Source organism: Callorhinchus milii, unplaced genomic scaffold, assembly GCF_018977255.1.
Source record: "Callorhinchus milii isolate IMCB2004 unplaced genomic scaffold, IMCB_Cmil_1.0 Scaffold6, whole genome shotgun sequence".
Lineage (NCBI taxonomy): Eukaryota > Metazoa > Chordata > Chondrichthyes > Chimaeriformes > Callorhinchidae > Callorhinchus > Callorhinchus milii.
The window spans coordinates 18,666,238-18,689,955 of record NW_024704747.1 but is presented as its reverse complement, the minus strand read 5'-3'; the positions used below and the strand labels follow the sequence as shown (position 1 = coordinate 18,689,955).

At 42.0% G+C, this 23,718-nt stretch overlaps 2 protein-coding genes across 8 annotated transcripts; one reads left to right on the top strand and one right to left on the bottom strand.

Annotated features, from left to right (window-relative positions):
- Positions 1 to 2,157: 2,157 nt before the first annotated feature.
- cunh2orf69 (chromosome unknown C2orf69 homolog) lies at positions 2,158 to 4,706 on the bottom strand. Of its 2 annotated transcripts, none has more exons than XM_007900148.2 (2): positions 4,523 to 4,706; positions 2,158 to 3,225 (listed from the first exon to the last, which is right to left on the bottom strand). In XM_007900148.2, exon 2 carries the CDS (start codon positions 3,208 to 3,210, stop codon positions 2,419 to 2,421), a length of 792 nt encoding a protein of 263 aa, XP_007898339.2. In that variant the 5' UTR covers positions 3,211 to 3,225; positions 4,523 to 4,706; the 3' UTR covers positions 2,158 to 2,418. The 2 variants fall into 2 exon arrangements, with proteins under 2 accessions (XP_007898339.2, XP_042192292.1); XM_042336358.1 differs by lacking the exon at positions 4,523 to 4,706 and adding an exon at positions 3,514 to 3,538.
- Positions 4,707 to 7,778: 3,072 nt separating this feature from the next.
- Positions 7,779 to 17,777, top strand: ftcdnl1 (formiminotransferase cyclodeaminase N-terminal like 1). 6 transcript variants are annotated; one of them, XM_042336568.1, is made up of 6 exons: positions 7,779 to 7,795; positions 12,430 to 12,552; positions 12,635 to 12,730; positions 13,113 to 13,268; positions 15,326 to 15,517; positions 16,015 to 17,777. In XM_042336568.1, the coding sequence occupies exons 2-6, from the start codon at positions 12,438 to 12,440 to the stop codon at positions 16,461 to 16,463; spliced, it is 1,008 nt and encodes a 335-aa protein (XP_042192502.1). In that variant the 5' UTR covers positions 7,779 to 7,795; positions 12,430 to 12,437; the 3' UTR covers positions 16,464 to 17,777. The 6 variants fall into 6 exon arrangements, with proteins under 6 accessions (XP_042192502.1, XP_007898264.1, XP_007898263.1 ...); XM_007900073.2 differs by lacking the exon at positions 7,779 to 7,795 and adding an exon at positions 9,566 to 9,636; XM_007900072.2 differs by lacking the exon at positions 7,779 to 7,795 and adding an exon at positions 9,566 to 9,661.
- Positions 17,778 to 23,718: the final 5,941 nt, after the last annotated feature.

Here is a 23,718-nt window from a genome sequence, read left to right as displayed (position 1 = left end):
TTAAACTGTAATAACATAACAATATTAATAATCTTTGCGTTTTATATAGTGCTTTATCACATCGTCAAGACGTCTCAAAGCACTTCTCAGAATATACTGCAAAGTGAATTGACTGTATATTTTTGTGGGCGATCGCCCAATCTTTAAGATAACATTGACAAGTGATTCAAGTAGGAGTCCGTTTGGAATGTCGACCACTTTCAGATCAAAGTTTCCTACTGGCAATGAGGTATAAACTTTGGTATTAGAACAGGATTCTTCTGTTTGCAAAGTTCAGTGACATGGTAAACCGTGCGGTTACTGCAATCGTTCAGTTAGTGTGATCATTTTCAGAATTAACAAATGTTTCCAAGTTTAAAACCGCCAGATTGCATGATTAACTCCGTACGTGAAAGCAGTTTGTGTAATCAATTCCAGACCAATTAAACAGCAAAGCCACAAAGCGGCTTTTGTTCACCGTAATGCAATTGGAACGCTGTTACCACCCAAAAAGGGCAGGCGTGATAGTAAGAAACAAATGTATAGATTTTTCCAGTAATTTAACTTACTTGCTACTACACTGCATGATATCAAGCTCGGAGTCTCGAGAAATGGCTCATTTAGTCAATGTTATTGGATAGTATCAAAACCAGTCATTTGAAACAGGGCTCATACTTTAAAGCACTCACAAATGTTACTTAACCCTCTGTTGAGTTTTTAGCAGTGGATTTCCTTGGTACTGTGTCTTTAGAAATCCACAATTATTAAGATATTGTACCTGAGAAAGCAAAAATGATTATGAAGGAGGGAATTAAAAATTATCGTCAACGCTATTGGTCCATGTATCATTGAAAGTGCATTTCAATTTACCTACTAATAAAAACAGAAGTTGCTGGGAACACTCTGCAGGTCAGGCAGCATCTCCGGAGAGATGCCACTTTCCTCTCTCCATAGATGCTGCCTGATCCGCTGAGTGTTCTTAGCGACTTCTTTTTTTATTTTGGATTTCCAGCATTTGCAGTTATTTTGCTTTTTGTAGAATTTACTCACCTGTAATCCTGTAATTGAAATACTTTTTTATTTCTACTGTGTGACCATCAGAAACCATTAGGCACTGAATTGCTTTTGTACCTCTGCACATTTATACAATCCTAAAAGAATCAGCAGATCATTCAACCCATTGTGTGCAGTGGAGTTATGTGCTCTCACCCCATTCAAAGCTCTCTCCTCATAACTTTTTACATCTGCAACAGAATCATAAACTTTTAGCACAAGGGACTTTATAATTTATTATTTTAGGATGAGTTGATGAGACGTGACCTCTTTCCCGATTAGGGATTTCAAAGGAAATGAACTGGAAGGGATAGGGAGCACATTGGCAGAGCCACTAAGTCAACCCATTTCTTTTGATACTTGAATACAATCTCCCATCAGACTTGGACCTTGGATAAGTCAAGTCTTTCAAAGATTTGTCCACCACTGAAGTGCCCAAGAATTGGCTAACAGCAGTTTTGCTCTACTAATGAGATGTTATTACCTGCAGTTTTTTTTCAAAAAAATCACTTTAAAATTCATTGTACAAACACTAAAAGTGGTTGTACCACTCAAAGTGCCATTTATAGTCATTGGATAGAGTGATAGTCAAGTGCTTCAAGATGCCGCCCAGTGTGAAGGGCGCTATATAAAGGTAAATTGTTGTTGGTTGATAGTGGTTTTCTGGTAAAATTAGTACTAGTCCCAATAGGGTATTGGATAGAGCATTTGCCTCGCAAGCGAGAGGACCTGGGTTCGATTCCCAGGTTGGCAAAACATTAGGCAAATTTCCTTACTTCACACACCTCCGCTTACCTAGAGGTAAGTAGGAACCCAGTTGTTAGTCGATTGGCGAATTGCTTTTCTGGGGATCATAATCCCTTCAAAAAAAATAATAATTTGGTCACTCAATCCACGATTGTTTGTGGGACACTGCTGTGTGCAGTTGGCTGCCGTGTTTCACCCACAAAATATACAGTCAATTCAATTTACAGTATATTCTATAAAGCACTTTGAGATGTCTCGAAGACGTGATAAGGCACTATATCGAATGCAAGGATTATTATTATCGAGATCCTCCCCTTTGCTTTTGCAGGAATTTACAGGCTGCTGCTCGATCCTATTAAGACACCCAATTCACACGACTGTATCTATTCTTGTTTTTATTACAGCAAGTGTAGCACATCACACAACGGAATGCAAAGTAACGAAGCTGCAATAACAGTACTTCAACGTACAAACAAGTTAGACTCTGGCAAAGGTGTGTTGTCAGAATGAACAGGTTCTAAAGGGGAAATCTACACAGATTCACCCAAGTCTATTTATCCACCAACTTCATGGATGTCAGGAAACTGTTTTCAGGAGTAATTCTGCCATTCCAATTGGGAAGGAACACTTAGATTCCACTCAGAACATTTTGAGGACCTGAAAGTGGTTTTTCAGAGAGGGAGGCTGATTCTCAAAGTGAAGTTGGTCTGTTACGTTTGCACCGAGCTCTCTAAGGAGCCGGACGAATTTCTCGTGTTCCTTCCCAATCCAAGCCCTCATGCTGTCCCTCACTTGGTAAGGAGTAACGTGAGTTTGCACAGGGATCCCAGTCCGAGCCAACTCCTGCAGGACCTCAGGGCTGGTAACCCACGTGTTGCTTCCCCCGGCATGGCCTCCGTCCAACCAGTACACTTGGCTGATGGTCTGAATGAAGGCTGCCAGCTCCTCGTCCTTCTGGGCTTCACTCAGCTCGTGCAGGAGCTGGTTGAGAACCACGCAGCCCTTACTGAACCCGATCAGGATTGTCCTGAGTGGTGCATCACCGCCTTTCTCACGCGCTCTCCCGGTATCCGTCCCGCTCGGTGCTGCTATCCCGTTTGGGGTCTGAGCGGAGGTGTTGGCTCCAGGCTGGGCTGGGGCTGTGGACACTCTCCGGTCGGTCCGCCCAGTACACAGGAGGCTGCGGCTCTGCTTGGAAGCATTGCTCAGCAGTGCGCGGAGGTGTCCCAAGGCACCGTAGTCCGGGCTGTGCTTGGGCGCCCCGAACAGATCGCTCTCCACAAAGTTGTCGTAGCAGCTGAACTTGTGCAGGTGCATCCGGGAAGCCTTCACAATCCAGACGTGGCTGCTGGGGAATCTCCGCAGGAGCAGGGCAGCCGTGTCCTCCAGGCTCCATTGCTGCCAGCGGGCATTCTCTGCGTGGCGGGCCATCAGCTCCCGGTAATTCTACACTCAACAGGAAATCAATAAGCAGAATGGCCAGAAATTAAAACATATTTGTAGCCCAAAGTCCATCAAATATTAGTAATAATAATAACACTTGCACTTGATAAAACTTCCACCACTATTAAGCACTCCCAAGATGCTGGCCTGCGTGAGGGATGCTATGTAAATGCAAGCTGTTGTTCTCTGAAACCCCCATATTCCTCGACAAGACACATCTGACCAAGTGGATACTCCTAACAATTCTCTCTGTGCGGAAAAAAAAAGTTTGTCTAATCCCATAGCCCCTACCTCTCTCCACCTCTCTCCCTCGCTCTCCGTCAGAAACTTGAAGATGTGATAAGGTGCTATATCAAATGCAAGGATAATTATTATTATTATTATTACTATCATCATCACAACCTTTCCTCCCCTTCCTCCCTACAGAAACCTAGCATGGTTATGGGCCTGGTGTTGGCGGTGGGGGAGGGGGTGATAATCAAAATAATCTACAATATTTTGTGAGCTTTCCTCTACCATCACTGAATCATATCATTACAACAACAACAACAAGATTGCATTTATAGAGCGCCTTTCACGTCGGGAGGACGTCCCAAGGCGCTGGATTGTTGGGTCGGGACCCGAGCAGTGGGGAACGCAATTAAGAACGCAATTAAATAATATTGTAGTGCATCGCAAACTACACATAATCCATTCGCAATTGCACACGTGGTAACATCTGGAGATTGTAAAAGTCAAAAACCTGGAGACTGCACTGCTGTCACTTAGATCCTGTGTAAAATATAACAATAACGACAACAGTACTAATAATACTAACAATAACCATAATAATACTACTACTAATAATAATAGCCACAACAATACTATTACTAACAATAAGCATAATAATACTACTACTAATAATAACCACAATAATACTATTAATAACAATAACCATAATAATACTACTAATAATAACCACAATAATACTAATAACAATAATAATAACAATAATATTACTACTAATAGTAACCATAATAATAATACTAATGATAACCATAATAACAATAATACTACTAATAACAATAATAATGAAAATAATACTAATAACAGTACTAATAACAATACTAATAACAATAATAATGAAAATAATACTAATAACAATACTAATAACAATAACAATGAAAATAGTACTAATAACAATACTAATAACAAGAGCGATAATGAAAACAATACTACCGATAATAACAGTAACAACAACAGTAATAACCACAGTAACAGAGTAACAAAGCCACACGAGGCTGATCTGCAGCGCGCGGACCTGCACATCTCCCGGGAAGTAGATGACCCGCTGTGGGCTCTCGGGCCGCCGCCGCCCTCCCCCTCCCCCTCCGCCGCCGCTCACTCCCAGCACCAGGTCGTTCTTCCTCCCGGGCTCGGAGCCCGTCACCGCGCTCAGCCCGAACACCTCAAACCCGGGCTCTCGCCACAAGCAAACGGGCGGCGCCCAACCGGGCCTGGTCATGGCGGCGGCGGCGGGCGGGCGGCGGGCGGGCGGGCGGGTTGGCGGGGCGGCTTCGCGGGTTTTTCGGGCGGTTGTCGCCAACGAGGAGCAAACGCCGCACCGACTCAAGACGTGACCCGTCCGCAAACCCAACCCGGCGCTGAGGTGGAGGGGGGGGGGGGGGGGGGCGACAGCGCCTCCCGGCGGCCGCACTGGCGCACCTCAGGCAGAAAAAATGCTCAGAGAAATGCTCCCACTGGTGTGATGTGAAAAAAAATACTGCAACACGTTCCAGATGTTGGGAAATCCGAAACAATAATAATAATAATAATAATAATAATAATAATAACAACACTCAGCAGGTCTTCCCAGCCACTGCTGTTCTGGTTGAATGCTCCCAACACCTTTGTGTTGCCACCGAAGTCCATCCAACACTAATAATAATAATAATAATAATCCTTCCATTTGCCTCCTCCAGACGTCTCAAAGCGCTTCGCGGGACGGGCCGCGAAGTGGATCGATGGATAAGAGCGCACATTGCGTCCGCGAGACGCGGCAGCCGGCCGGCGGGCAGCCGGGAAGTGAGCCGTCGAGTTTACTCCGGATTGTTCGGAACCCCCCCCCCCCCACGCTCCCTTCGCCTCACCCCCTCACCTCCTTGGAGGCATGTCTCAAGACTCTCCTCTTCGACCGTGCCTTCGGCCGCCCTTCTGCCCTCCACTCTTCTTGATCCCAACCCCAACCCACACCCCCCCCCCCACCCCCGTCCTCCCAACGTGAAAGGCGCTCTATAAATGAAATCTTGTTGTTGTTGTTGTTGTTGTTGTTGTCTAGCGCCTTGGGACGTCCTCCTGATGTGAAAGACGCTATACAAGTGTAATTTTGTATTGCATTGTTGTCCGGAAATCCGGGAGAAACTCACTTCTCTTTCAAATAGTGCCATAGGATCTTTAACATCCACGTGAACAAAGCCCACCTCCTGGTCTGATAGCCTCCTCCGAATATTGCAGAACGTTTACACGCAGCCCAATCAGTCCTCCCAATAATTATAAGAGTAAACTAAAGTGGATCGTCCCCTCTGCTAGCTGATGTGAGCAAGGAAGGCAATTGGAGTGTTGCAATCCAAGCCATTTCGCCCACAAAAATGCAGTCAATTCACTTTACAGTATATTCTGTGAAGCGCTTTGAGACGTCTAGAAGGCGTGAAAAGCACAATATCGAATGCAAGGGTTATTATTATTAAGCTGACATTCTAACGACAGCACTGAGTGAGTGCTGCATTGCTTGAGTTGTATTCCTTCGGATGAGACGTTAAGCCAAGGCTCGGGCTACCTGTTCAAGTGTGTAACACTCCAATGGCCCTTTTGCTGGTTTCCTGACTGATCTTCTGTCACCCAAATTGTGCAAAGATTAGATGAATTGGTCGTTTATCGTGTTGTTTGTGGAACATTTCTGGTGCAAATTTGGGGTCTATTATAACAGTCACTACATTCGAAAGGATATATATTCAAAATACTCATTTGTACAAAGCATTTGAAAGTTACAACATGCTGTCAATTGGAAAGTACTATTTATTATAATTAGTCTCAGTGACTCCAGCTAGAGGGAAATAAAGTGATAATAATATCATAATATTTTTGTCTCAGGTGAGGACAGGATCATGTTCAACTACAATTACCCCCATGGCTGATTAGTCAAATCGTCTGCCATTAGTCAAAAATGTAAACTCCAATGACATGAGATAGGAACTAGTGTCCACAGAACCATAACTTAGTAACATTAGACACTTCTAAAGAGGAGGAGGAAAACCGTAATGCACAGTGCAATCAGTTTTAAAATATACCTTAGTCTGAAAAAAACCCAAATTAAAGACAGAAGCTTACCATCAGGACTCTTTTGTCAAACATCAGACAAGTTCAAAGAGCTATCATTATCATTAATATTCCTTTGCTTCGCTCTGACTATTTTGGGTTCAAACCACAATGGGGTTAAAGAAGCACTTGAGAGGAGGAGCCATGTAAATGTGACAGTGTTGAAGCTATAGAATTTAAATCTTTGAAGGTTATAATTTTAATGAGGGGTACAGAATTTGTCAGAATTTAAAGAAAGCCCGCTGCTAGTAATTTAACTCACGGATTTATTTTACAGCAACCTAGTAATGTTCAAAATATTTCTGTAGCAAATGTTGCTACCGATCGAAATTACTGGAACTATGAATTTCACATCTGGAATTAAATATAGTGTCTTCTTCTCAAATGGTAAGGTATGATTGAGCAGCAATAATAAACGTTCCCGTACTGTACCATAGCATTAAACACAGACTTCTTCATTTAAGGTCTTCAGCTTGCTCCTGGGCTTTAATCCACCAGACCTAAGCATGGTCGCCATAACATTGCAAGTTGCTTCACTAACCAGACAAGGTAATTTTTACTAGACAAACTGTATCTGGCACCAGATGAATGGCAAAAAATCATCCCAATGCGCACAAATGTGAAAAGAGAAATGAATGTCCTCTCTTTAGTTCTGTGTAAGTCGAAGCCCATAAACTCCCTTTAGTCATGTTATCGTGGTTGGTTGGAATCAGCAGGGTGCGCCAATCTCCAGTTATTTGTGCAGAGCTCATTTCATGTTGCTCTGATTGATTGACCCACAGCGAGGCACTGTTGAGTCTGTGGCTGGAGGGACTGCTCTCACCAGCATTTTCTTCCTCTCACAGATCGGCCAAGACTGGAGAGACTCTCTAACCATAGGATGTCCAAATGCAAATATAAATCAGGATTGGGATTTGAGTTTGGTTCTCACAGCTAAAGAGTTCAATCCTCTACTATTGCAATTACCAAAATAACCCTAAAAACATTTTGTGTAAATTATAATTTTTTAAAAAAACACATAAATTTATTAACTGCAATGATCCTTGCTTCCCACAATAAAATGATGTTTATTCCTTAAATAAATGTGTTTCCTTCTTATCCTATGTTTTTTTTCTCCGCTTTCCATTATCTTTTACTTTCTCTCTCCACAGGCCCCCTTGAACCGAGAGACTGAGCTAGTCAGGCCTGTAGGAAATTCTATGGCAGTGAACAATGCCAGGTAATCAGGGTAATCAGATGTGAATCTGAACTGTGATCTTTTATATGTCTTCACAATGCAGTGTTATTTCATAGTGAGACTGACTGCCTAGCCAAGAACTGAGAAACCTCACTCTCAAAGCAGCAAGCAACTCACTCAGAACGACAAACAACCTCCGCACTCAAACTCTGACAATCTGGGTAAACGGAAAAGCTCTACTCCTTTGATGACAGCTCACTGAACATACCTTATACTGTAGTAATACATTACAGTAGTCAATGCAACCATTACATCTTTAAATGTACAGTAATCTATTTGTAATAATAATCTTTATGTTTGGTGTAACGCCTTTTAAGAGAATGCCCAAAGCACTTCATAGGATTTACTGTAAAGAACAGTGACTATTTTTTTGATGTGTGGGCAAACGGTTATACATATGCAACCAAGCACATTCATTGAGAAAATTGGATCATAGGCAGTCTTGAGTTAGTGTTTTAGTAATAGCTCAATCGCCATTGTAGAACTGCACATATTTCTCGTCACCACGACAATAAGTCCTAGAGGAGAGCAATGTAACTGATCCCCAATTTTAGAGGTATGAGCTATGAGAAACAACTAGACAGGCTCAACATTTTTCAACGTCTCTGAGGGAACTTTATAGAGATATATATATAGGATACTTAATGGGCCAAAGAAAATAAATTCCAAACTTTCAGTTACAACAAGGCAACAGGACAAGACGGCACAGGTTCAGGGTTATGATGGACAAGTTTATGACAAACACCCAGAAGAATTTCTTCAACAGAGTTTTAATCAACAGCTGGAATAGTTTACCAGGAAGCATCGTAGAGGCCAGGACACTGGATATTTAAGAAACGGCAGGTTGGCACAGTGGAAAGAGGGTTGGATGGGTATTCTGCAAGGATCAGCTGAAATGAGTCAAAAGGCCTTCTTCAACTGAACATTTGGTGATCCTGAGCTACTGGTGAATGTGCTAATGGTTATAACACGATCACCAGTAATAACATAATAATGATGTTTGGTCTGATTACAGCAAGAGAGATGATATGTGGTTTTATGATACGCTGTAGAACCATAGCAAACTATTTAGGATAATGTTTAAATTCCATATTTCACTAATCACAATGACAAGTTCATTTTCTTTGTTCCTGCCGCTAGTTACTTTTTTTGCAGGATAAAACAAAACAGCATTTGAACTGTACAGCTGCTGAAAATAAAAATAAATGCTTTGATTTAAATGAAATTGGTTTGTTTGATGGCTTTTCCTAACTGTGGGTTTCAGTTGGTAGCCAAAGAAAATTAGCTTGAAAAAGAGACACAGTACAACATTTACATCTGCACCTCATGGGTATTTTAAAAGAATAATTTATTTATTTATGTATGTATTTAATTATCTTGCAGTGAAACTGTAAAATTTAAAGGTTTTAACTCCTGCTTCATGTAGCTTACTTACCTAGAGGTAAGTAGGAACCCAGTTGTTAGTCGATTGGCGGATTGCTTTTCTGGGGGTCATAATCCCTTCAAAAAAAATAATAATTTGGTCACTCAATCCATGACTGTTTGTGGGACACTGCTGTGTGCAGTTGGCTGCCGTGTTTCACCCACAAAATATACAGTCAATTCACTTTACAGTATATTCTGTGAAGCGCTTTGAGACGTCTTGAAGATGTGATAAGGCACTATATCAAATGCAAGGATTATTATTATTATTATTATGAAGTGTTCATTTGTTTTACCAGATGGGGGAGCACTTTGGTACATTTTGTCCTGTTCTGTTTGCCATATCGAGCCCTGTGTTCTGTGTGATCCAAGGTCCAGAGATCATAAACATTTGAGCTCCAGTAAGTGATCGACCTCCCTGAATGTGTAGGTAACAACAACAACGTATATTTGTATAGCGCCTTTCACGTCGGGAAGGCGTCCCAAGGCGCTGGACAGACAGAATTACGGACCCGAGCTGGGGGTCGGGGTTGGGGAGGGTAGAGGGCAGGGGGGGAAGCAGGGAGATTGAAAGCACGGTCAAAAGGGGAGGGTCTTGAGATGGGTCTTGAAGGTGGCGAGGGAGGGGGTGAGACGGAGGGACTGCGAAATGGAGTTCCAGAGGGTGGGGGCAGAGTGGCGGAAGGACTGCCCGCCGATAGTAGGTCGAGCGAGGCGGGGGAGGTGAAGCAGGCCAGAGCCCGCTGAGCGGAGGGAACAAACAGGGTGGTTGGGGGTTAGGAGATCTCAGTGGTAGGGGGGAGCAAGACCATGGAGAGCTTTGAAGGTGAGGACCAAGATCTTGAACGGTATCCTCTGTGTGAGGGGAAGCCAGTGGAGTTGGGCGAGGATGGGGGTGATAGGGTCACAGATCCTGGTGTGGGAGAGGACACGGGCTGCAGAGTTCTGGATGATCTGCAGCCAATAGAGGGAGGAGTTGGGGAGGCCGACAAGCAGGGAGTTTGCATAGTCGAGCCTCGATGTAATGAAGGCATATATGAAGGTTTTGGTGGCCTGTGGTGTGAGACGGTGTCGGAGCCGGGTGACGTTGTGGAGGTGGGGGAAGGCAGAGAGGGTCATGGCGCAGATGTGGGGTAGGAAGGATAGTTGAGGGTTGAACAAGACCCCAAGGTTCCGGATTGGCTTAGCATGGTGGAGTGTGCAACCGTGGATGGTGATACTGGGGTTTTTAATCTAGCAACAACAATAACAACAAAAAACACTACCTTCAAATTAAACAAAAATGTATGTAAAGTCACTGTGTGAAGGCAGGAGTTAGAGATCAACCAGGTGTCAAGAGACACACACGAGCGCTCAGAGGTTCTGCTTTCTTTACCGTACTTTAGGAGCTGGGCTGGGCTGTGCTGGGCAATGCTGGGCTGTGCTGGGCAATGTTGGGCTGTGCTGGGCAATGCTGGGCTGTGCTGAGCAATGCTGGGCTGTGCTTGGCAATGCTGGGCTGTGCTGAGCAATGCTGGGCTGTGCTTGGCAATGCCGGGCTGTGCTGAGCAATGCTGGGCTGTGCTGGGCAATGCTGGGCTGTGCTGGGCAATGCCGGGCTTGTGCTGAGCAATGCTGGGCTGTGCTGGGCAATGCTGGGCTGTGCTGAGCAATGCTGGCTGTGCTTGGCAATGCTGGGCTGTGCTGAGCAATGCTGGGCTGTGCTTGGCAATGCTGGGTTGTGCTGAGCAATGCCGGGCTGTGCTGAGCAATGCTGGGCTGTGCTGGGCAATGCTGGGCTGTGCTGGGCAATGCCGGGCTGTGCTGGGCAATGCTGGGCTGTGCTTGGCAATGCTGGGTTGTGCTGGGCAATGCCGGGCTGTGCTGAGCAATGTGGGCTGTGCTGGGCAATGCTGGGCTGTGCTGAGCAATGCTGGGCTGTGCTGAGCAATGCTGGGCTGTGCGGGTATTGCTGTGCTGTGCTGGGCAATGCTGGGCTGTGCTGGGCTGTGCTGGGCTGTGCTGGGCAATGCTGGGCTGTGCTGGGCTGTGCTGGGCAATGAAAGACTACACTGTCTTGTGCTGCAGAATGATATATTTCTGCCTTCCGTGCACTATCTTGCTTATCTCCCCAAATCAGCAAAGAAGTTTAAATTAGTGTTTAAGCAACAGATTGTTAAAAAACAGTTGATTGTATAAGCAAGATTCTCATGTGACGGGCTATGGCAAATAGATGTGCCTGCCATGAAGCCGACCAACTCAGATTGAGCCGTTTATCAATCTCACAAGTCTTCCCTGAATCCAGACTTTCCTTTTGGCTTCAATTGAATCCAAGGAAAACTGCACCAAGCTGCCATGATGCTGGGTACTTCTTAATGACATCATCGAATTCCAGAGTTTATTAACTTGATTAACTTTTCAAGCAGGAAACCAAGAACAAAGAGTTTCACAGTCTCCTCTGATGATAATATTAAAGATGGACTGTTTCTTTCCAAAGGTCAATTGTAAATTAATCTGGAGATCCTTGTGTACTCATAACAGTAACCATCCCAAATAATAGGGCTCACATGTCATCATTTAATTCATTGTTGTGACAAAAATAGAACCTTAAAGGGACTTTGTTACCTTTTATACATTTGTAAGCAGAGTAGGGCACCCTGACTATAAAAGTGATTTCTGTATGGCTACAGTAAAACTTTTAATATGGCACAGAATGTCTACAAATAATTAAATAATTTAAAATAGAGAGCATTTACGTGCAGTTCTCTGCTTCTCTTAAATGGAGACAGATGTTTGGAGCACAGGCAGGTTCAATATGGTATAAATTCCATAAGACAAAGAAGTTGAATATAACGTGAAATGCCGGTGTTTAATGTTGTGTGAAGAGAATGTACTCACAAGATCACAGGATTAGTACAGAATGAAGAAGGTCCTTCAGCCTATCTGATCTCATCCCTCCAGAACACCCAGCCTGTATTTTTCAAAATGGGACCAGTATCCTGGCTTCAACCACCCTTCCCTACAACTTGTTGCAGTCATTAATTACCCTCTGTGGAAAGAAAAACTTCCTGATGTTTGTCTACAAATTGACCCATGCAACTGCGAGCAGATTCTCTCTTGATTAACGTTATTGCATTGGAGAGGAGGGCAGAGGTAATTAAGCATTCGAACAGGAAGCAATGTTTTTGATTTTACAAATGTGCTTTTCTCCGCAGAATAAAAGATGGCGTCCTCAAGACTGGCTCTCCGTTTGGCTGCGTGTTTGCTGAATATTTCTGAAGCCAGGAACCAATGCATTGTAGAAAAGGTGGCACAGGCAGCCGTTGGTAATAAGCAAGGTACATTTCAAACAACAAAAAAATTCTTGCATTTTTGAATTATTGAAATCATTCATGAGGTATTTTTATGTTTTGATTGCAGGTCAGATGGAAACTCAAGCAACTGTGCTTAACATTTTTTCAGATTATGATTATAACAGATCAGTCCTGACAATCGTGGCTCCCATTGAGACATTAGGTACGATTTCACTCTCAATATCTTTTGGTATTAAACTCAGCATAAGTTACAAGCCCAGGACAAGAGGCAATCAATTCATTCAGTTTGCAGGTATCAGCCTGGCTCAGTTGCTAGCGCTCTCACCTCTGAATCAGAATGCTGTGAGTTCAAGACCCTCATCGGGGCTTTAGGCTGACTCTCCAGAGCAGTGCTGGGGGTGTATTGCATTATCTGAGGTGCTGTCTTCAGATGAAACTGCGTATGAGTGTCCGCCTAGACTATATGAGTTCCAAGTCTTGACGTGGGACGTTATCAATATTTCTTTAGATTGTGCATCAGCATTTTCTGGTTTTGAATCGTGCACAATAGGATTGGCCAAGTTAAGGCTACTTTCATTTTTCAGGGTGTGCCATTGTTGCAGCGTGTACTGAAGCCTACAAGCTCATTGACATGGAAAAGCACAGTGGCATTCACCCGTGCCTTGGGGCTGTGGATCTGGTCCCCATCTACCCTCTCTCTGAATCTGTTGGCTTGGGGGAGTGCGCCAAGGTGGCTCACGGTAGGTTTCACCTTTAAGAGGTTTTCAGTAGCACTGTGAGTGAAACCTGAACTCACCTCTTGCCTAGTTCTGTCTAAGCACAAACTCTTGAAGTCGTGCTCCTGATGCAAAGCTGTGACCCTATCCTATCCTATGTATCGAGGAGCCATGCTTCTTCTAAGGTCCACACGTCCCTGGGAGAGGCAGCCAGCAGACTCGACCATTCCTCACCAGTTTACCAGTTGTACATCAGCCAATGACTATGCAGTTGAAGTGAAAATTAGCCCCTCATATGGCCTAACTCATGGGAATCCCGTAGTATAGTGGGCAGCATGCTCGCCTTGCAGGCAAGAGGACCCGGGTTCCATTCCCCGGCAGGGCGAAATCTTAGGCAAGTTTCCTTAGTCCAGTATTAAAATAATTTGCTGAATTTTCACATGTTATAGTTTTGGACAGTGTAGAGCAGGATTGGCCAAGTTAAGGCTATTTTTCTGTAGGAACCCAGTTGTTAGTCGATTGGTGGATCGCTTTCCAGAGGTAATAATACCTCGCCCTCCCAGAAAAAGTGTGGTCACTCAATCCATGACTGTTTGTGGGACACTGCAGTGCCCCCAAAATACAGTCAATCCACTTTACAATATGTTCTGTGAAGTGCTTTGAGATGTCCCAACGAAGTGATAAGGTGCTATATCAAATACAAGGATTATTGTTGTATTACATTAATATTATTCCTCACCGGCTTACCAGTTATCCATCAGCCAATGGATATACAGTAGAAGTGAAAGCAAAGCTCTCTTGTTAGCCAGCTGACTGTGCTTTGTACGTCTCTGTACAGGACCTGCTCAGGCCACTATCAGAGTGAGTGAGGAATTGTCAGCACACAGCACACATGGTCGAGCCTGCTGGCCGACTCTCTCAGGAACATTCTTTAGAAGATGTTTGGCCCCTTAATACAGTCAAAGTAAAAACAAATCCAAATAAAAATAATTAATTGGTCACTCAATCCACGACTGTCTGTGGGACACTGCTTTGCGCAACTGGCTGCCGCATTTCACCCATAAAAAATATGCAGTCAATTCACTTTACAGTATGGAGTCCTGCAGCTCAGTGGTTAGAGCACTCGCCTTGCAAGCGAGACACCTGGGTTCAATTCCAGGCAGGACGAAACCTTGGGCAAGTTTCCTTACTCCACCACCTGATAGTAATCCCCCCCAAAACAAAAACAGTAATAAATTGGTCATTTCAATCCATGACTGTTTGTGGGACACTGCTGTGCGCAATTGGCTGCCGCGTTTCGTCCACAAATATATGGTCAATTCACTTTACAGTCTATTCTGTGAAGCGCTTTGAGACATCGAGAAGACGTGAAAAGCGCTATATCAAATGCAAGGATTATTATTATTATTCTGTATAAGTGCTTTGAGAGGTCTCGAAGATGTGATAAGGCACTGTAATAAATGCAAAAATTATTATTATAAATCAGTTAACCATCTGTTGAAGTAAATCTGGTTGTGTGCTGTACTTACTGCAGATTTTAACATAAAATTCCTCCCGATGTGAAAGGTGTGTGTTTTTTAACTTGAAATAATAAGCAATTGGTTAGTTTCAGAGCATGAGGAAGACTGGAATAACCTCAGTGTGTGTACATGTAAATATGTATAAACTTTAAGATAATTTATATATAAGTAAGAATTATAAACGACTTCAGTACCAACAACAAATGAAAGCGTCTTTCATGTCGAGAGGAATTTTATAATAAAATAATAATCCTTGCATCTGATATATGGTCGTGTCAAGTTGTTGACACGTGTCAAGTTGTTGAGACGCCTCAAAGCACCTCACAGCATATACTGTAAAGTGGATCAACTGTGTATTTTGTGGGCAAAATGCCGCAGCCAGTTGTGGCACACGGAACAGATTTGCTTCAACAGAACGTTAACTGACTTAATTTTACTTTGATTGTATGGAGGAGCCATGCATCTTGTAAGGAAGGTTCCTGGGAGGGTTCAGCCAGCAGCCTCGACCATTCTCCTGCGCTGACATTTCCTCACTCATTGCCCTTCACCTCCTCAATGCAGGTGTTGCCGAGAGGTTAACCCACGCTGTACCAGAGTGCAGCATGTTTTATTTCGGATATGCCGATCAGCCTCTCAAACGGAGTCTTGTCCAGCGCAGGAAAGAGTCCGGGTGGTTCAGGAAGAGCAGCTCGAACATGGATGGAATAAAACCAGATGTAGGAACTGTGATTTCTCCAAGATACGGTTTAACAGGTTTGTGCTTTGAGCAAGGACTTTAACTTGTCGTCCCCCCACCTTCACTTTAGTGCATAATTAATGGACCTTTTGTTTAAGAGTTCAAATTGCATTGAGACTGTCCCAAGATTTCACATGTGACCTTCACGGCCTACAGACAAGAGAATGTTTTGTCCCCATCAACTTGCAACCAGGTTTGTGTCAACCTGAGTTCAAAATCCAGGTTTAGCACCTGTCATTCCTTTCACATTGACAAATAGAGTTACTTGAGACAAATGTTTGTTTCCTTGTATCTAACGTGCAAATTCATATTAATACCTTCCCCCTTCCCATTAATATTGTGCAGAAGAACCCATCAAGGTTGTCATTAGGGCACAGGACTACTTTATGTCATTAGATTGGACAACTTAACCCATTTGTCTCTAGACACAGCACTGTTGAAATAGCCATGACCATGAGAGAAGAATGACACCTGGTTCATTGCAGTTTTAAAAAGAAATCACTTGTTATTCCAGGGATTGGTGCCTCTGCTTATGTCATGAACTGTAATGTGACAATAAACACCCAGGACCTCGCAATCGGGCAGCGGATTGCCAGAGCCATCCGTGGAGCAAGCGTGGGTGGTCTTCAGGGTATCCAGGCTATGGCCTTTCCCCATGGAGGGAGGGTGGAAATAGCTTGCAATGTGGAGAGCCTTAAAGAAAAGGAGCATTCGTTGCTGGCAACACACGAGCGGGAAAGCAGGAGTCATGTTTCCTATCGGATTCAAGGGGAAAGTTATCAGTACGTATCTCCCAGTACTATCGAGAGACAGATTAAAAAGATGGCTGACAGCCAGGGAGTCACAACAGTTGGTACAGCATTAGTAGGCTTCACGCCTGAGCGCTGCAAAAGCTTGGCAGAACAGGCTATACTTCAAGGGACTGGCATGTTCTGGAAAGAACACAAGATGCGTAAAATGTGAAGGAAGCATGGGTGTGTGATTAATGTTAATAAGCAATCATGTTTAAAATAACCATGTGTCCTGAACAGCAGTATCCTAGCCACTCAGGTATGAGTGTTTTGAGTATTACCATCAAATTTCGAGAATCACTGACCTGCTTTTGACAAGCGGGTATGAAATGGAATGGATTCTCGCACGTGTACAGCAATTGATCAGGCAGGATGTCCCACAGAGTGAAAGAGAGGTTAGTTCCTCTGCCAGGCCACAGAGAGGTGTAAGAGAATAGTCCAGGGTGACTGACCCTCCACTTGGTGCTTAGTCAGGCATATTGGGAAGGAGTTTGCAAACTGTGGCTTTTGGGTATCAGTGCGCTATGCTGTTGGAGCAGTGAAGAATTCTTTTAACATTTTAAAGTAACTTGTAACTGAGACGATCATCTATCCTTGTCAAATTGTTCACCCTGGAATTTCAAACTGATGTGAAAGAAAAGTTACCGGTACCTGCGGACAAATGCTGCATTCACATTGTTTAATTGTAGGACTGTCACAGGCTAGTACAATAAGAGTGGCTGTGATTTTCAAAGCATCAATTCATCGCCTTGTTAACCTATTCTGTGGATCTGAGCACCTGTCATTGCTTTGACAGATAGAGTCACTTGGGACAAATGTTTGTTTCCTTCCAACGTGCAAATTCGTATTAATACCTTTCTCCCTTCCATTATTATTGTGCAGAAGAACTCATCAAGATTGTCATTAGGACACAGGACTACTTTATGTCATTAGATTGGACAATTAAGCCATCAGCTGTAGGTTCTAGACACAGCACTGTGCAAATTATGCATTTCTGATACCACCAGAAAAGAAGTCACGCAAGCTGCTTAATTGTTGAATAGTCAAAGTTAAGAGGTAGATATTGTAGAAAGAAATGTGGATTAATAAACACCCTTTGCCTTATTCTTCTGTTAATAACCTGTCTATTCTTCTGTTGTTCACCTTCAAATATACATTCAATATACTGTACCTTTAAATTCCTGCAAAGCATTTTGAGACATTTTAATGACACAATGAAGCACTATATTAAATGCAAGGCTTATTATTATTATTATTATTATATTCTGTTGGATAGCGGTTCTGACTTCATACTTCATTGTGACTTGCAGGGAGCAGTGAAATCTTTATTTTATTCTCCATTACTTTCCATGAAAAAAAATCACCCAATTAATTGAACGTACTTATGTTATTTGCAGACCTGGACCTTTCAGTTCAATCCTACCTGATTATTTCTGTATTTCCTGCTCTAACAATCCAAATAGAAATAAAGCAAACGAAAAATGTACTGCTGTGTTCGCTGTGTTTTTGTCTGTTTTCTTTGTTTTCCACAGAAACTGTATATGGAAAAATAAAATAATAATAATAATTCAGAGGGAGTTTGTGGTGAGCTGCTGATGCGTCAAACATTCTTCAAGGGATTTGAAGCCAAATGCTGTACATCTCAATGTGAAAATTCTATAACCCTGCTGTTTTCACATTTATTACCATTTCCTACATTAATATTTCTCCGTCAACAAAGCATTACTTTCAACTTTCTTTAACATACACTTATGTCCTGCTGCCCTTCTGCACATTGGTCCTGTCTCTATCAGTGGATGGATGCAGTTTGTTGAAAGTCACAGCAACTCTTTATAAAATCTGACTTGTATTCATGGCTCAGTCAGTGTTGCAATGAATTTTTTCATGTGGATGGACTAGTGATTAGACCGCCCTCCTCCTCACCACCACTGGCTAAATGTCAGGTTAAACCAGGAAAGATCAATACTCGGAACACACAATCAAATGGAATAATTTAGTCTGATAAACGCTCCTTCCAATTTTTTAAAGTATATTTTTTCTTTATGTATACTACTGTGCTATTTTGTAACGTTCCCTGAATACATGGTCGAAGAAATATTTTTATCTTGGCATGCTTATAATTTCGTCCTGATTTAGTATGTAAATTAATATGTGCTTGTTCTTGTTTCTACTGCAGTGTTTGCTTTCAGTTTAGTTCATAATATGTGATTGATCGTACCCAACTCCTCTCTTACTTCTGAAAATGGGGTTAGTAAAATGACTTGGAAATCAGCAGCTATATCCTGGACTACAAGGTGTAAAACTAGTGAAACATTCCCAGTTTAGGGCTGGAGGTTGATTTTAATTTTTTTTAAAAATGCCACACCCAACCATCATCCACACTGGAATATTAAGGCTCTTTTCTTGTGGATTTGAAATATAACCCACAACAGGATAGCTCTGTGCATTCATAAAATATGCTATTCATTAGCAATGATTACCAGTTATAATGTTTATACATTAGTCTGTTAGTTTGAAAACTGCTTTTTTTTGTTATTGGAACAAATTATTCTCAACAATATTTATTGGGATACCTATTTTTCTGTATATTTTTCAATTTTTGTTTCTGCGTCCTGCGTGTTCTGGTAACATAGGACTATTTCACACACACAAATGTACACAGTATACAACCCTTATTTTAAAAGAAGCTTTATTAATATTAACAATTCTTGGAATTAATATAACATCTTTTGCATCAGGAGACTGCCTTACAGAGCTTCATGAGACTTCTTGCATAAATCAAGATGTTGGGAATGGAATCACTTTATTGCTAACAACTACCAATAGATCAGGTATAACATAGTAACTAGATACCTCTCGCTATTCTGCCAAGAAATGAGACTTAACCCTAACTTTCTAAAAGCACCTCCTGCCACTAACCCGCGGTTAAGTTTCCATATTGCACACCCAGTGATTCCTTTGGACTCTTATCATGCGAGAGACTGCCAATACGAGCTAAAAAATCTGAGATTGCCTAAATTCAATTCACACAGGACACATGTACCTGGCAGAGACAAGAAACATTCGTCCCAACAATCTGAGCTGGGTTTAAACCCATATCCCACATGTGACAAAACAGTGCACTAACCCACTGTACCATCCAATTCCCCCCAGATGTAGTTGCTTTAGGCTGTCCAAATATATCATGTTTGAAAACCCCAGTCTGATGAACTTCATTAAATTTAGCATAAGATCTGGCATCTGATAACATTTTTGAGACTGCTAGGAGGAAGTATACATTACTAAGTAAACAGTTGCTACCAATGTCTTATGGGGCCCCACTCTGCTGTGCCAGGTTTTAACATTGTGACATTAGCCCAAAACTGCTTTCCCTGTCTCATCGATAGTATTAGCTCTTATGCAAGGACTAGTTTAACATTTTTACTTGCCATTCTGTAAGTTGAATTTTAGACCATATTGTTGGGCACAGGGAAGGCTTGGGATTGCAAAGTAAATGAATATGGACTAAAGAATAACCAAGGGAGTCACGACAAGAAGATACTGAGACTTTTCTCTCTTTCCATTAGAAACAATCCTACGTCAAAGATCCTAGGTGTGGGGGGTTGGGCTCAGACACTGGCTTTTGCTCTGGAGATGTGAACGTTCACTATATGCACCACAGAGAAATGATAGACTCTTTGCTGATATCACTTCGGAGCTGAGCCACAATTTCATTTCTTGTGAATGTTGGAAGACAAACTACCATTAAGTTGCCTAGAATTGGACAACTATTCTGGACAATACCTGTTTCATCAGTCTTAAGATTCAAATCATGGAAAATGCAAACAACAGCAATATAAGAAGGTAAGGTACAGCACGGTTTATAAGAGGTACGTGCTTCATCGCAGGCAATATGCTTGATTTATGAGGAAGAGGTACAATGCTTTCACTGCTTTTCTACTTAATTGTAATGCTGGAGCAAGGAATGAACGAAAGCCAGCTTCTCATTCACCTATACAATGTTTTCTGCTCTTAATGATATCACCTTGTCTACCAATGTACATTGCCAAATCAGAGGAGCCTGCAGTGAGACATACAGAAAGTGTACAGTTCATGATGAATCAACACTCATGAGTTTTGCTGTGTGTACTGTAATTCTAGAGCTGAATGATAGAATTGCAGCACACAGTGGGACCATATCTCGTTTTCCAATGCATTTCTTGAAATATTTTAAATATGACCACAAACATAAAGTACTAATCATCTTTCACTAATTCCTAGAAAAATTAATAGGCTTATACTGGAGGTAGCTTTTTGTTTGAGATTTCTTCCTTTTACATTTTAGCTAATAAGGTAATGAGATCTCCCTTCATCTTGAGCTAGTTATAAAGAAACGTACATTTGAAAAGAACCTTTTAACTTGATCCTTGAAATGATTGTCATAGCAATTACCATTATGCAATGGTTTGTTTCACATAGCTGCTGTAAACATTAATTTTCTGCGTTCGTTGCTGGAGCCCTGTTAATATCTGTCTGTTCTGCAGGCCAGCTTTCCCTATTCAGTCCTTCAATAGTCTCAGATATTGCCTAGTTTTGTTCTGTCCCACAAATACATAGTCTCACAGTTGAGGAATGTCCTCCGTGGGTCAGGCAGCTTCTTGTGGTTGATAAGCAACAGAATAGGAAACTGTAGCAAAATGTACAACCTGCACAATTTATTTCTTATTAACTTTTTTCCTTTTCTCGCCACTTCATTAACATTGATGCTGCTGCAAACAGATTCTCTGTGATATCTATTCCGTTGCTCTATTCCACATTCATTCATCTCTCAAACACCCCTGCTTCATAACACACATTCGCCTGCAAAATATACAGACAATAATTTTACAATAAATCCTGTGAAGCTCTTTGGGACGTCCTCCCAACGTGAAAGGCGCTATATCAAAAGCAATGATTATTATCACTTTATAGAAAGATCCAGTGTAGAGCACAAACCAAAGCACGTGGTGAAATATGGAACGCACCTTTTTGACAGGACATATGTGCGCCAATCCATCATGAGAGTACAAGTGTGTGCAATAAATCTAACTTGTGTTAGCTGGAACTCATTTTAAGACAGCACAAAAAAACAGCGAGCACATGTTTCTTGTTTAGTTTAAAATTCCAATGATAACGATTTAACTCTGAAACCGTTGACCAAAATTATCATTTTGTTTTCTTGGGGTGGAGAGTTGAAACTGAGAGAAATGATGCAAATATTTGGAAATATGTAATGGGAGAGGGTTAGGGAGAACAAAGCAAAGCTTGTGTCAGAAACATGCAACCATCTCTGGAATATAGCTCTTGAGAAATAAGATATACGCACTTAATGTTCCTGAATGAAAGAACTTGCATTTTTATAGAACCTTATCACATTAAAACATCTCTAAGCATTTGTCAGGTAACTGCAATCAATTGTAGTGGCTATTTATAGTCAATATAGTAGCCGTTTGTAGCAGTGAGATCTCACAAACAGCTATGACGTGAATGATGAATTAATCTGGTGCAATGCTGGTCTAGAGACAAGCCTTTCTCTTTCTGAATAGCGCCATAGGATCTTTATCATATATCAGGCAAATGGGACCTCGTGTTAATGTCCCATGCAAAAGGCAACACTTCCAACAATACAGCACTGTCCCAGCACTGCATTGGATTGTTATCTCAGATAATAAGATCAAATCCTGATGCAGGGCTTCAAACACAACCTTCTGACCCAGAGGCGAGAGTGCTACTCACTGAGCACTGAGCTTCACAATGCTACATCCTGACAGACTGAAGAGTTTATCAACAATCCCATCTTTTGACAGTGAAAACGAATATCTCATTAAATCAAGATATTTTGATCGTTTCATTAACATGGTGTTTCGTGAAACTTCTCCACTACAGAGGGAGACCACAACACAGTGGAGGATGCAGCATGGAGTGTCAATCGTTGTATATACATGTGGTTTAACATTGTGATGAAAATAGGATTTGGGTGCTTGAATGCAAACCAGGCATTATTCTGCCCAGCTGTCAAACCAACTTTGCATTTACACTGAAAAAACAGAGAGAGATTGCCCCCTCAGTCTGTGAAGGGGAACAATAATGCAATCTGACTTTTCCCGTCTGCTGCAGATGCAGTTTTACAGCTCTCTCCAGATTGAATATCTCTCTGTGTGCAAAGTGTGAAATAAAACAATGATTTCACACGGTAACTTAAAACCTTAGGGCTAAATATGCACTGAACATGTGGGCTGGTTTCTGGCATACCATCTCCAGCTGAGCAAAGCAGCTGGTGTCAGACACTGCAGGCATCTCATCCGAGCTTTGGAGACAGGGTCTGTGCCATTTACCTTCATAATCTGTACCCAGGAAGCCTCGCTTCCTGCTGAACAAGATTTAAATTTGTCAAATCTTTGTGTTGTCTTACTCTGGTGGCTTAGATAAAAGGCAATGTTTAAAATCATGAAGGTAGTATTTCAAATGGTTATGTTGGTATAATGTGTTAATAGTTACCACACTATAGGGAAATGACTAAATTTGGTGTGTTACATTAGAGTTTGTTAACTGGGTGACTGGTGTTCCTGGATGTCCTCTGACTGTCATTATGCTGATACAAGCTGACTTTGACTTTTTCGTATGATAATAGTGATGAGAAAAAATTGAGGTAAATCTGGACAGAGGTAATAACCTCTCCCTTCAGGCAAAGCATCTTACAGGAACCAGAGCACAATTGTGCAAAGTATTTTCAAAATCTGTATTTTTTTAAATTTCAACCAGTGGAATCAAGTTCAGGGTTAGATGCTTTGGCTTTGAAAGACTCAAACCTTGGGTCCAATAGACTTTAATCGTAAGGCTTGTGTAATAATAATAATATTAATAATAATAGTAATAATAATGATGATAAATAATAATAATCATTGGATTTGATATAGTAAGGATGTAACTCACAAACAACAACAATAATAATAATCTTTGCATTTGAAATAGTCCCTTATCACACCATTGAGACGTTTGATCAACAGTACTTGGACGGCCAGACAAGTCACTGAGGCTGGGATTCTGTTAATTTTGCAAATCAAACTATACGGGTAAAGTTATTCTAGCTGGACAAGCACCAGAAAGCTTGCCAGACATTGCTCACAATTGTAAGCTGTGCGGTTTTAGCTTGTTAAACACCAGCAGTACCCCATCATAACGCTGTGGCATCCCCAAGACTTGATTTTATGGAATTAGTTTAGTAGTGTGAGTCCCCCTGCGGAGAGAGAGCACTTTCCATTCCAGACACAGGGAAATGTTATACTTAGGTTGAATGCGTATGTAGAACTCTCAGTCTGTTCTGAATATGCTTAACAAGGTGATGGGTTTCCCTTTGTTGAGACACCCCCTGGCTGACCAAAAGATTAATCTCCTCCCCCCTCAGTCAA

Coding starts and splice junctions, on each gene's coding strand:
- cunh2orf69 (XM_007900148.2), bottom strand. CDS start 3,210: ATGGCCCGCCACGCAGAGAATGCCCGCTGGCAGCAATGGAGCCTGGAG.
- ftcdnl1 (XM_042336568.1), top strand. CDS start 12,438: ATGGCGTCCTCAAGACTGGCTCTCCGTTTGGCTGCGTGTTTGCTGAAT. Junction 13,269..15,325: donor GTGCGCCAAGGTGGCTCACG/GTAGGTTTCACC, acceptor TCCTCAATGCAG/GTGTTGCCGAGAGGTTAACC. Junction 15,518..16,014: donor TCCAAGATACGGTTTAACAG/GTTTGTGCTTTG, acceptor TTGTTATTCCAG/GGATTGGTGCCTCTGCTTAT.